This window comes from Bison bison, unplaced genomic scaffold, assembly GCF_000754665.1.
Source record: "Bison bison bison isolate TAMUID 2011002044 unplaced genomic scaffold, Bison_UMD1.0 scf7180017864037, whole genome shotgun sequence".
NCBI classification, from domain to species: Eukaryota; Metazoa; Chordata; class Mammalia; order Artiodactyla; family Bovidae; genus Bison; species Bison bison.
The window spans coordinates 5106957-5119959 of NW_011494609.1; the positions used below are offsets into that span (position 1 = coordinate 5106957).

At 54.2% G+C, this 13003-nt stretch overlaps 1 protein-coding gene across 1 annotated transcript in view; it reads right to left on the minus strand.

Annotated features, from left to right (window-relative positions):
* Window positions 1–13003, minus strand: part of DIP2A (DIP2 disco-interacting protein 2 homolog A (Drosophila)) — a 123389-nt gene that overhangs the window by 16130 nt on the left and 94256 nt on the right. Inside the window, exons 24-29 of the mRNA XM_010834984.1 lie at window positions 9830–10031; window positions 8965–9074; window positions 8686–8766; window positions 5847–5970; window positions 1283–1404; window positions 1034–1189 (exon numbers count right to left, since the gene is read on the minus strand). Coding sequence (XP_010833286.1) covers window positions 1034–1189; window positions 1283–1404; window positions 5847–5970; window positions 8686–8766; window positions 8965–9074; window positions 9830–10031 — 795 coding nt within the window. The remainder of the gene's footprint in view (window positions 1–1033; window positions 1190–1282; window positions 1405–5846; window positions 5971–8685; window positions 8767–8964; window positions 9075–9829; window positions 10032–13003) is intronic.

Sequence of the window (13003 nt, forward strand, 5' to 3'; positions counted from 1 at the left end):
GGACCAGGAGACACGGGTGGTGTGGATGCCACTTCAGGGCTTGCAGGGAAGGGGAGACAGGACTGCCCCTGGGGACAGGGAGCTCAGAGCAGAGGTCAGGCTGCATGTGGACATGGGGAGGCCGCGTGGAGAGGACCCTCGCTAACCGCACTGAGCGGGTGGCGGCTGACAGTGGGCGTGGTGGAACCGGACGGGAGAAGGCAGCCCGTGACAGCCCCCGGAAAGCTCAGAGGGGCAGAGACTGTGCTGGGTCCCGGAGCCTGTGATGAGCCAGGCTCGTTGCCATTTGTGCGCACAGCGAGCACTGAGAAGTTGGGTCAAGCTCCCTCACCCAACTTCATCACACCCCTCAGGACCACGGGGCACAGCGCTGACCGCGCACAGGTGGGCACAGGTGAGGCGGGGCAGGGAGCGAGCGAGGCAACAGGATGCCTTCGAGCCCGTTTGCCCAGAGCCCAGCCCCCCTGCCACCAGCTGCCTGGGCCAGCTCCCAGTGCCTGCAGTGGTATCAAGCAGGTGGTCACGGACACTCGGTCCTAAACCTCCTCTTGTGGGCAATGCCCTGGTGGATAAGGTGCAACGCGGAGCGATGGGGAAGGAGGGACCCTGTCTGTTCGCCAGTGGGCACCTGTGTGGCCGTGTACCCTGAATTCCCTACAGAGCCTGCTGGTCTGGGGTGTCCTGATGGGGAGGGGCTGGGACCCTCTCAGCCCTCAGGCTGACCCAACAGGCCCAGGCAGAGGGCCCATGTGACTCCTGGGGGTCCGGGAAGGGTCTGTGCTGTGGGAGCTGTCTGGTCCCCACAACTGCCCACTGCTGCGTGGGCGCTGAGTGCAGCAGGAGGCGTCTCTCTGCAGGCACATGGCCTCGGAAGGACCTCTGCCCTCCACTGGCCACCCTCTGCTCTGGGTACCCGCTTTAGGCTTGAGGTGCTGGATGGGCTGCCGGTGCCCCACTGGCCAGGCTCCTCACACCACCGACTCAGGCTCCCTCACCCAACTTCTGTATTTGGGTGGTGACAATGCAATCCCTACAACACAAGAAGCAGAGGGCAGATCCCAGGCGCAGCACACACACCTGTGTCCAGAATGGTCGGCCAGGTCCTGGCGTCCACGGTGGCTGCTGCTTCTTTGGACCTGAGCAGCCGCATGATGGCCTGCGTGGTGAGCACGCACGCAGACTTGCTGACCTGCAGAACACAGGGTTGAGGGCACAGCTGAGACAGCACCCAGGAGCAAACCACGCTCAGGCCTACCACGCTCAGGCCGCAGCGCCCACCTACCTCCACAATCATCTTGACGGTAGGAAGTGTGGTGGCAAGGTTCTGGGGGTGTGGGGGCCGCACGGTGACGGGCACGCAGCCACAGTACAGGCAGCCGTAGAAGGCAGCAATGAGGTCCACCCCTGGAGAGACACGATCAGAGGGTGTCAGTGGGTCAAAGGCAGCCCCAAATGTCCAGGCTGTGGGTCTACCTACCGTGTGTGAACTAAACCACCCTCTCGCATCACAGCGCACACCCCAAACAGCGCTGCAGGGAGGGACAGGTCGCCCCGAGCCTAGACCCAGGGAGACAAGGAGATGGGTGGGGTGCAGCCACGGCCCAGAGGAGCCTATGGCGGACGGGAGGCCCAAACCTCATGGAGCAGCGTGTTCTGCCCTCCGGGGCACTCTGTAGGTGGGTGGGCGAGGTTGGGAGGACACTCTGAAGGTGAGCTGCCCACCCAGAAACGCCACACCTCCTCCTTGCATCTCCACCCTAACGTGGGGACCAGTCCATCCCTGGCGAGGCCCACACCCCCAGGGAGGGGCCAGGATGCCCCTGCCCTGCTCTCAATCTCTCAACGCAAAGTGGGACCACTCACGGCTCCTTCAACTCATCTATGTATTTAAAATTCTCCATAATTAAAACCAGGGGGAACTGAACCACACTTAAAACCCAGCTTTCCCATTTTGACCTCATTCAGACTTAAGACCACCTGCACCCACACCCTAGAGGCCCTGAAGACACTGCCCTCAACTGAGACAAGGCCCTGCCTGGCATCACTAGGCTACAAGACATCAGGCTCAGGCTGTTTTGATTATAGAGTCAAAATAAATACGCAATGTTTGACCCAGCTTGTGGGTTTCACCACACTACAAGTCCCTGATGCTCCATCAGGGCCAGGAGCGCTCAGTGTGGTCACTGTCATGGCCCAAGCTCCTCCCCCAGGGACCAGCCATCCTCACTGTGCCTGTGGGCAGCTCAGGGGACAGATGAGCTGACAGGAAGGCTGACCCGTTCGAGCATCCTCATACCAGCATGGCCATTCTGCCCAAGGTGCCACACAGCAAGCACCGCCAGCAGCTCAAACCCTCGAGCTCAAACAGCTCACGCTATCCCCTGCCTGCGCCCCACTTCCTGCAGCTCCTGCAGGGTCACACGCCCCTCACAGGAGATGCACACCAGGTCCTCTGTGCACCTGCAAACACCTGCCCCCTCCCGCCTCGAGCAGGGTGCGGTCTGCCCTCCAGCTGTCAATCACACTCTCCTCCTGCTACGAAGTTTTTAAAATGTACATTCAGACCTTCACCACGCACTATCACTTTTTATGAATAGTGTCAAAAATGCCCCAAAGCAGAGAGCAGCGTCAGGCCCTGTCCGTCTCTCCTCCTATCACCTCAGCATGTCCACCCGCGCCCTCCCCCAGCCTGCCAGTGTGACCCCAGGCCTCCTCTCAGTCAGTGCTGTGTGCCCTGCACTGAGTCCAAGGATAAGAAAGGAACGGGGACTGCGATCTGTTCTGGACAAAAACGACCTCACATTCCTGGAACAGGAACAAGCAGGAGTGACTGTGATGCCAGTGGGAGTCCTGGAGCGTCCACGTCACCTAGCGTCCATGTCAAGAAACCCGGCAGGCTCTGTGCAGGGAGCGCTCCACAGCAGCCCCGGGATTAAGTGCCCAGCACAAGCCACGTCCCACCAGACACGCTGAAGGGAGACGGTGCTGCAGGGCTGGGTTCCCAGGAGTGGCACCGTGGACACGTGAAGGAAGCCATCATGCAGGAGACCTGAGTCTCAGAGAACAGCCCCCAAAACAGGACTTCAGGCATTCCAGAAGCAGGAAACAGAGGAAGAAAAGGCAGTAATGAGAAAGAACATTTTCCTGAGAGGAGGATTAAGTGGGTAAGAAAGCGAGAGAGGACCCAGACCCGGGCATTTCCTAGTAAAACTCCTGAGCTAGAACCAACAAGCTTCCAGGTGAAACAACAACAAACACGAAGTGGGGAGGGGAGGGGAGGGTGGGTGCTGATCATCACCTGCAGCCCTGCGGGAGCACCTGCAGAAACCTGGGATTCCTGGCCCAGGGAAGGACAGGCTGCCGCTCAAAGTGCAGGGCCTTCCAAGTGCCCCTCACCTGGGCGCCAGACACAGGAGAGAAACTGCCAGGACTGAAGCCCCGAGATGAGGCGGGAGAGGGCAGGGCGCAGGAGCAGGAGAGCAGCGCCCAGCAGGCGGAGCAGAGCTGCCGCAAGGACAGGGTGCCGGGCTGCGAGGGGCAGGCGGGGCTGGAGGGAGTGTGGGAGGACCTGGAGCCCCAAGGGCACGGCTATCCTGATCAGGGAGGCCCCAGAGGAGGTTGTCTCATCCCCACCCCTGGGGGTCTGATCAGAGAGCAGCTGAGGACTTGGGACCAGCAATCCAGCCCAGCTTGGGACGACCCATGGCGGAGCAGAGAAGACGACGGGAGAAGGGAGGCTTCCTGACGGTGGCCAAGTCCCATACAAAGTACAAGAAAAAGAACCAGAGGTCGATCATCGTATGTCCAGAAAAAGACAGCAGATAAGAACTGCAGCCCTTTCAACATGTGCTAAGATGCAATACATTAAGAAAATGATACAAGATACAAGAGAATGACCGAAATGAGAATTAAAACAAACAAATGAGGAAAGAACTAGAAGTTATTTTAAAAAACAATTCAGAAACGGAGATGGAACTAGAAGGAGCCCAAGAGCCAACAAGACAAGGGACACAGAGAACGTGGAAAATGACGAGAAGAGCTAACACAGGGGCGATGGGAGCAGCAAAGAGAATGAACGCCAAGAAAATCCAAGCAGAGGCAGAGAGAAGACACTGATTCTAGAAAACTCCCCTGAGATTAGAAGGCAGGCTTGCAGCTTGGTATTCACAGGCACTTTACATGTTGTGTGGCCCTGCCTGCAGGGAGAGGTGAGCACAGCTGCCCTCTGTGTGGGAACGCTGACCTGTAACAATGTCACAACCACACGGAGGACTTTGAGAAGGGAAAGTGTCCTCCTACCACTGAGAGCAAAAGCGCAGGTGAGTCACAGAGGAAGAAAATTAGATCACAGTCCAACCCGATGCTTGAGGCCGGGAGAAAATGGACACGTTTGAGGCCCCAGCAGGGATGACTATCGCCACAAAGTGTACAGACTGTCACCAACAAGCCAGAGCTCAAGGGACACTGTCCCCATGAACCTTCCTGAGAAACCAGCCAGGGACAATGCAACAGTACCACTGGGACAGAAAGATGGAGGTGTGCATGGCTGGAGGGCTCTGAATACAGGCCTGGTGGACTGCAGGTGAGGAGAGGCCAGCTTCACAGTTTCCGCCCCCCACCACCACCCCATGAGACAGCACAGCTACAGGGAGAGTGAGTGGAGGAAGCCTGTGTGAAAACTCACATGGGGTGGGAGGGCGGTCATGTATGACTGCCATTATTTGGGGGTCCTGCATGTGACACAGGATGAAGCACGTGAGTAGTCCAGGCACATGTGAGTTCTACATACTCTCAACCTGACCCTCGGTACAAAAGGAGACAGAGACATCATGGAGACGAGGTTCAGTGAAAACCTATAACCCTGAGTCTGAACGACTGGGACAGCATGAACTCAGGAGACACTGCCTCTAAGAGAAGCTATGACTCTCATTTTCCAATTGGAACTCTGATCACAGAAAGGGTTAATGGGACAGCGGCCAGCCCAGGAAGGATGAGCTCCTAGTGCCCAGACTGGTGCTGTCAACACCAGGCTCCATGGAGGACTGGCCAGGCACCTAGTTCCAGCCGACACAGGAGGCAAGGTCAGGACAGGAGGTCACACCCGAGGGCCCAGGAGCAGCTCCCACGGGAGTGCGACAGGGCACAGAGCTCATTTCACTGACAGCAGCAAAGACGCAGCATCCCACTTTTCACAGCAGATTCTACCACTGGGTGACCAGATCCTATTCAGGGGAAGTGTCTATTTAGTTTTATGGCTGGTCAGAGTTAACACACCACCATTTAGTGACCGCTAAGGAGTTAATGAAGGTGGGACAAGGTCATCGATAGGAGCTAATGTGCTAATTCTACAAAAGGAGGAAGCACCCGAGGACATTCAGGGTCTTGCAAGGGGAGTGAGTCTGATGCGGGGTTCCTCGTGGGAGCCCAGGAGCAGCCACCCGGCATACACAAGCCACTCCAGACAGCAGGGATGCTCAGGACCCAGGGAGAGATGGAAAGAGGGCAGCCTGCAGGTTACAGAAGCTGCTCATTGCGGTGGTCAAACTATAAAGAAATGGGAGGAATGATGACCATGGAGGTCAGGACAGAGGCTACTTCAGGAGGATGGAGCAGGTGGTTGGGATGGGAAAGCCAAAGATCCATCATTTGACCTGGTTGCTTTGTTTTTGGTAATAAAACAGGGTGGGGGGAGGGAGGGAAAGAACAGCTTGGTTGGAAGAGCAAGAGGAAGGCAGGCTGCACTGAGACGGGCGGGGTAGACTCACAGCTCGCCACGGGCGCTCACAGGGTACAGACATGGACAGAGGGCGGGCGAGGGTGGATGCGCGGGGGGCCACGGGTCTTACCTGGAGGGTAGACCAGGGCCACATGGGCCCCGGCACTCAGCCTCGCCTTCTCCATCAGAGCAGCGGCCACTCGCTCGGCCTTTTTGTGGAGCTGGACGCAGGTTGCGGTGCTGGTGACTGTGCCCTAGGAAAGCAATCATGGGCACGCTGAGCCAGGGCACGGGGGTGGGGAACTCTGGACACTCCACGCACAGCCTCCGTCTGAGACCTGTGGCCAGGAGCCAGGATGGGTGCCACCCAGGCCCTGCCTGCTGTCTCCTTGGCCTCTGCCTCCTCAGAGACTGCTCGTCTACCACAGGCAGACTTGGTGAGCCCTTTCGGCTGTTATGATAAAATATTTTACATATAAAAATACTGTCAAGAATAATGTGACAAGGAGCCATCCAGGTTTTCATTACCTAGTATTCTGCTACATTGTTTCAATGTCTCTTTTATAAAATAAATCACCACCACTCCACATACACCTCCAGTTCTATCCCCTCCCTCCCTAGAAGCAGCCCTTTTCCTGGACATCAACACACACAAGTAAACAGTAAGCAGTAAACAAACATCCCTGAATTGAACCCTGACACACGCTCAGTCGCCCCAGCCCCAGCTCCAAGCCCTGGGTCACCACAGGCTGGTCTTTCAGGGAGCCTGGGAGGGCGAGAGGCTGGTAGGGCTGCCCCACACCCGGTCTCTGCAGAGGACAGCTGGGCTGGGACCAGCTCCAGTCTAGCCCTCCCTCCCCCTGCCGACCTGTCTGAGCTCATGCTCTCGGTCCTTAGGAGAATCACAGTGCCACTGAGCCTACCTAACCATCACCACCCTCCAGGACGGCCCGGCGGAGCATCTAAACTCTCACCCCTCCTCAGCTGGGGCCCCACCACACACACCTGGGGGCTTCGCATGGTGGGTCAGACTCACTCCTCACACCCAAGCTGAGGTTCAGAGTGCCACACTGGGCACACGCTGGAGCTCAAAGGCCCAGAGCTTTGCCAGTCCCCAAGGCCAGGGGCCACCTCATGCCAGGGACACCACCTGCAGAGGCACAGGCTTCCTCCCAGGTCAAAGGCCAGCACATGCTCAGGTCCTAAGGACAATTCAAACCTGAGGAGGCTGACAAACCAGAAGAAACGCAAAAATCTGCAAGGTTTTAGAAAGATCTGGGGGGCCCTCCCAAGCTTAGCTACAGAGATAGTTGTGAGCACTGCTGGCGACTCTAGGCCTGGTGGCATCTCTGCACACTCCCATCGGTGCTCCCTCCTCCCTGGGAAACACCCCATCTGCACAGACACCTGGCCTTCCCCTAGGCCGCCCTCACGTCCCACAAGCCTGCCTCCAACCACACCTCACACTCATCCACAGCCCCTGTCCCATCTGAATGGCTAACTTGTGCCTGGACCATGGCCCTGGCCCCCTGCTCCCATCCTCACCCTCTCACAACCCATAGGAATCACCCAGAATTGGAGACCCCATCATACCCTCATGCTCATGTCCAGCCCCCCAGCACACACTGAGGGTAAACCCAGCGCCCAGCCTCGCCTGCCTTAGAGCTCCGGCTGCTCCTATCTTAAGGTTCTCCTGCAAGCTGACTTTATCTTGGTCAATGCTACTTACTGGCTTTGGAATTCAATCAATCATAAACAAACGTCTCCAGTACACTGTCCAGGTGTGCGGATACATGTGAGCAGAAGATAGCACCTCTCCTGAGCACTGGTTTTCTAGCAGGAAGACTTGCTTCAGCAACTGGGGAACAGGGGTCTTTTTTTTTTATCTTATTTAACATTGTGTATGTAGCAGATATTGATTAATATTTTTTGAATGAAGAAACAGTGGCCAATAGCAAGCAGTTCTGAGAACCAGGCTGGTGCTGCTAAGACGTCAGAGCACACGCGTCCTCCCAGGCCAGGACACATCTAACAGTGAGCCATGAAGAGTAGTCATGGTTACTCTCTGTTTTCATAGTTTGTCTACTGGCCCATAACTTACAGTTTCTCCTTTACACCTGAGAAGCTCCTGGTACCATGTAACACCCACTGAAAGTTACTAGGATTAGGGCTGTAAGCCGTATTTGCTGTGTTACAGCTACAAACAAAGGAAGAAGATCTAAAGTACTTTTTACACAATAAACATTTGTTTTTAGTTTACTTAGGAGAATTTATATGCATGAAAGTGAAAAGCGAAAGTGTCAGTCACTCAGTTGTATCCAACTCTTTGCAACCCCATGGGCTGAAGCCCGCCAGGCTCCTCTGTTCATGGTATTCTCCAGGCAAGAATACTGAAGTGGGTAGCCATTCCCTTCTCCAGGAGATCTTCCCCACTCAGGGATGGAAACCGGGTGCCCTGCATTGCAGGCAGATTCTTTACCATCTGAGCCACCAGGGAAGCCCTATTTACAAGCATACTCTTCATAATCGAAATACAAGGTAATGAGAATTTCCCTGTTAAATACAAACCCACAGAAATGTGACTGTGGCTTGTGTGGAAGCTGAGGTTTTCATGGAAAGAATGACACCACCCAGACGTCCCTGGTGGCTCAGACAGTAAAGAGTCTGCCTGCAACACAGGAGACCTGGGTTCAATCCCTGAGTCGGGAAGATCCCCTGGAGAAGGAAATGGCAACCCACTCGAGTATTCTTGCTGGGACAATGCCATGCACAGAGGAGCCTAGCTGGCTATAGTCCATGGGGTCACAGAGAGTCGGACATGACTCAGCAACTAACAAATGTGACACCAGCTGACAGCCTGGAGGTCAAGGAGTGCTGTCCTCCAGTGAGACCTGAGCACATGGCTGGAGTGTGACATGGGCCCTCGCCCACATGGGCAGCACGTCCCACTGCACCAGTGCCCGCCTCACCTTGGCATTGAGCAGCAAGAACAGCGGGTGTTCGGGGGTGGTGTGGGCCCGCCACTGCAGCACGTCAGGCAGGAACAAGAACTGTGGGAGGGGCAGGGAGGGGTCAGGCCTGGCGCCTTCCCAGGCACCTCTTCACACCCCCCACCCCACCCCTGGGTGGGGAGGGTCAGGCCGCTGGCTTCCTAGGTGCCACCTCCCCCCACCCCACCCCTGGGTTGGGGAGGGTCAGGCCTGATGGCTTCCCAGGGACCTCTTCACCCTCCCCTCCAACCCCCTTACCTTCCTAGCCTGCTCACTGTCCTCTAGGTGCGACAGCTCCCTCCCTGAGGCCTGAGCGATTCTCTTCCCGGCGACCAGGTTCCCAACAATCATGGAGGCAGGCCCAACCTCTGGAACACGAGGGGACCTGAGTGAGGACCGATGACTCTGACAGGTAACCTTCTGAATGGGCAGGCAACTCACTCTTCACTACAATACAGGGTCAGGAACCAGGGAGGAGGGTCGTGCTTAGTGACAGAGAGAACCTCGCTCTCAGAAGTGAACCCAATTAACATATTCAGCACGAGGCGAATATCCCAACCTTAGCCACAGCTAAACTCGTAGTACATTTCATTATTTTACTGATTAAACGTGCTTCACTTAATGGTTATTTTATATATTTAATAATCAACAAAAGTTATTGGCATTTACTTAAGACTTACATCCCAGTTCCCCCAGGGAAGGGAAGCTGACCATGTGCTGGGCTTCCCAGGTACTGCCTGGCTGCTGTGGCAGATCACAGTGCTGGGCAGCAGCACGCACAGCGCCCTTGGCCCCCACGGCTGGCTGTGGTGGCCGCTCCGCGGCTCTTCAGATTCCAAGCTCCCAGTCTGCTCTGGGGCATCATTCGTGCCCCTGGGGCCACTGTGCAGCTTCCACAGCCCGGATACCAGGCCGCATCCAGTGCCAGGTGGGCCCCCCACAGTGGAGGGTGGGGATGTGCTCCTTCCAGGGAGCAGGAGGCGGGGACTGGCCTGCTGTGCTGCTCACTCTGGCTCTCAGCTCCAACCCCAGAGACAGAGGGTTCGGCAGGCCCGCGCCCTTAAACACAAGCGTGGCCGCTGCCGTCCACAGATGCAGCGGACGTGCTGTGGCGCGCACTAACCTGGCTGCTTCTGCCGAGGCTTGGGAAGGTTGGTAACACACGTGTGAGGGCACATCAACACGTTACACGGGTGCAGCATCCCCTCCAGGAAGCGCTGCTTGGTTTCAGAAACGTGAATCCCACCGAGAGGAGCCTTGGGCAAGGTGTTGGCAGGAACCAGGGCCAGACAGTACACGCCCACCTGGTGGATGCTATCGATGGCCTGGAGGGAGCATGAGACAGGGGCCTGCGCTTGAGCACATGCGACCAGCTCCAGGCTGGGAGCTACAGGAGGGCCAGAACACCCAAACCCAAAGGTCAAGCAGACCGTGACCTCTGGGACGTTAAGAGAAACACGGTGAGACAAGTGTGCATTTCCTACCATTTACACACACGTGTGCATGTGCACACTCCAACACAAATCTGTAACTGCTCACATTAGAAAAAGCCATCAAAGCAGACACTGACTTCCTGTGGGAGAAGTGTGGACAGAGTACAGAAGCCAGGCTCCTCTGAATACACTTTGCTTTCAGAGTTGGAACCATGTAAATATTTTATGTCCAAAAAACTTAAAACTTAAAAACCAATCCCTAACAACTGACAGTAAAATAGAACAAATGAACTCAATCGAAGTGGATCAGGTTGGCACATCCCTCAGACAGAATCTACTTAAAGTGACTTTAAACACAGCAATCTGACTGATTCCATCCTAGAGGGATATACCCTATTGGCAAAAAGAATTGTAAAAACATCCTAAGTTGTGCTCGAAACCTCACACTTGAGAGGTTACATGGAGACTGGAGTGTGTGCAGCGTGGCATCAGGACATGATTACTTCTGCTGGAGTCATCATTATTGCAACCTTTCAATATGGAGAAAGGTCGGAGAGTCAAGGAAAACCTGAGTTGGAACCAGCAGCATAAACTCAGGGTGTAGGTGATCTTACAGGCAGAGGATCTGCTCTGTCTGTTTCCTGCTCTGTCCACTGCCCAGACTGTGGTCCCAAGTCCATTTCTTGGAGGCAGCAGGGCCCCATGGGTCCCAGTCGTGCTGGGTCTGGGACATGAGATGCCCCACCACCCTCTGGCATCCACCTTCCTGCTCTCCATGTGACCCCTCAGAACCCAGAGGTGTGTCGAGAGGACTCAGGAGCCAATCCAGAGAGGCTCCCACTGACATATAAATGTAGTTACTACAACCACTAGTTCACAGGGAGACAAAAACCAGAGCTACTCCATGACGCCAGTGCAGGATCCAGAAATCAACCCTGGATCTCACTTTCCTGCACAACCGTCCATCCAGGTCCCCTGGTGACTTCAGAGGACACAGCCCTCTTTGTAGAAGACACTTTCAAAGCAGCTGCATTACCAATGAGCAAGAAATGACTGAATTGAAATGCCTCCCCTCCCTTGAAGCCCTACCAAGCCAGTGGACAGACTATCTACCTCCCATGAGGCCCCTGGCCAGCAAATCAAGCCCGAATCTGACCAGGCTTCAAGATCTACCCAGTGACACAGTGGACAGAGGAGTACAGAGACGGGACCACGAGGCACAACTGTCAGAGCCCAGACTGGGAGATGAACTGGGCTAACCTGTCAGGAAACAAACTGCAAGAAAAATAAAACAAGGAAGAGTGTGCAGATTAAAGAAGATTAAAAACCTGGACCAACCAAGTGCAGTTTTTACCTTATTTTGATCCTAAGTTTAACAAACATATTGAACATTAGGTAATTTGGGAAATCTGAATAGTGACTAAATATTTAATTACAGCAGAAAGAACTAAAATGCTCAGGAATAAATTTAACCAAGGAGATGAGGGACACATGTATACTTAAAACTGTGAGGGACTGATGAAAGAAACTGAAAAAACCACAACTAAATGTAAAGACATTCTGAGTTTATGAATTGGAAGAATTAGTATTGTTAAAAAGTCCATACTACGCCAAAGTCATCTGCAAATTTAATGCAATCGCTGTAAAAATACCCATGACATTCTTCACAAAACTAGAATAAACACTCCTAACACTTGCAGAGAACCACAAGACCCTGGGTTGCCAAAGCAGTCTTAAGAGAGAAGTGCAAAGCTAGAGGTGTCACGCCCCCTGACTTCAAACGTCGTAAAGCTGCAGTAATCAAAGCAGTGTGGGTGGACCTGGCACAAAAACCATGGGTCGATGGAGCAGAAGGGAGCCCAGGAGTTATCTCACACTCACACAGTTACTGCTTTATCACAGAGGAGACGAGGACAGACAACGGGAAGAGAGAGGGCCTTCAGTAAATGGCACTGGAAAAACTGGACGCCCCACACAAAACTAAACCAAAGCAGACCAAGGACGTGAATACAAGACCTGAAACAATGATACTAGAATGAAACATAGGCTGCAGTAAACTTGATGTTAGTCTTGGTGATGGTTTTTTGGATTTGACACCAAAAGCAAAGACAAGAGCAAAAATAAACAGGTGGATTCATGTCAAACTAAAAGGCTTCTGCACGGGAAAGGAAACCACCAACAAAACAAGAGGAATCTATCGAATGGGAGAAGAGATCTGTAAAAATACATCTGGTAAGGATTAAAATCCAAAATATAGAAGGAACTCATACAACTCAACAGTGGAAAATAATAATACAATTAAAAAATGGGCAGAGGACCTGAACAGACAGTTTTCCACAGAGGACATAAGGGACTCCCTGGTGCTCTAGTGGGTAAGGATCTGCCTACCAAGGCAAGAGATATGGGTTCGATCGCTGGCCCGAGAAGCTCTCACATGTCACGAGGCAGCCACGGCCATGCATCCCAACTATTAAGCCCGCTCTCTAGAGCCTGCAAGCTGCGACTACTGAAGCCCATGCACTGGAGCCTGTGTTCTGCATCAACAGGCAGCCCCTGCTCAGTGAGACTAGAGAAAGCCTTCACGCACAGCAGGGAAGGCTCTGCACAGCCGAAAAATGAAAAATAAACAAATCTTAAAAAAAAAAGACATACAAGATGGCCGAGAGGTACATATCTCTTCAGGGATCACGGCCTTGTTGTGGCGAAGGAGCTTGCGTAACTCAATGAAGCTATGAGCCATGCCATGCAGGGTCACCCAAGACAGATGGGTCAGAATGAAGAATTCTGAGAAAATGTGGTCCAGAGGAGGAGAGAATGGCAAACCACGCCAATATTCTTACGTGAGTGAAAAGCCAAAAAGATAT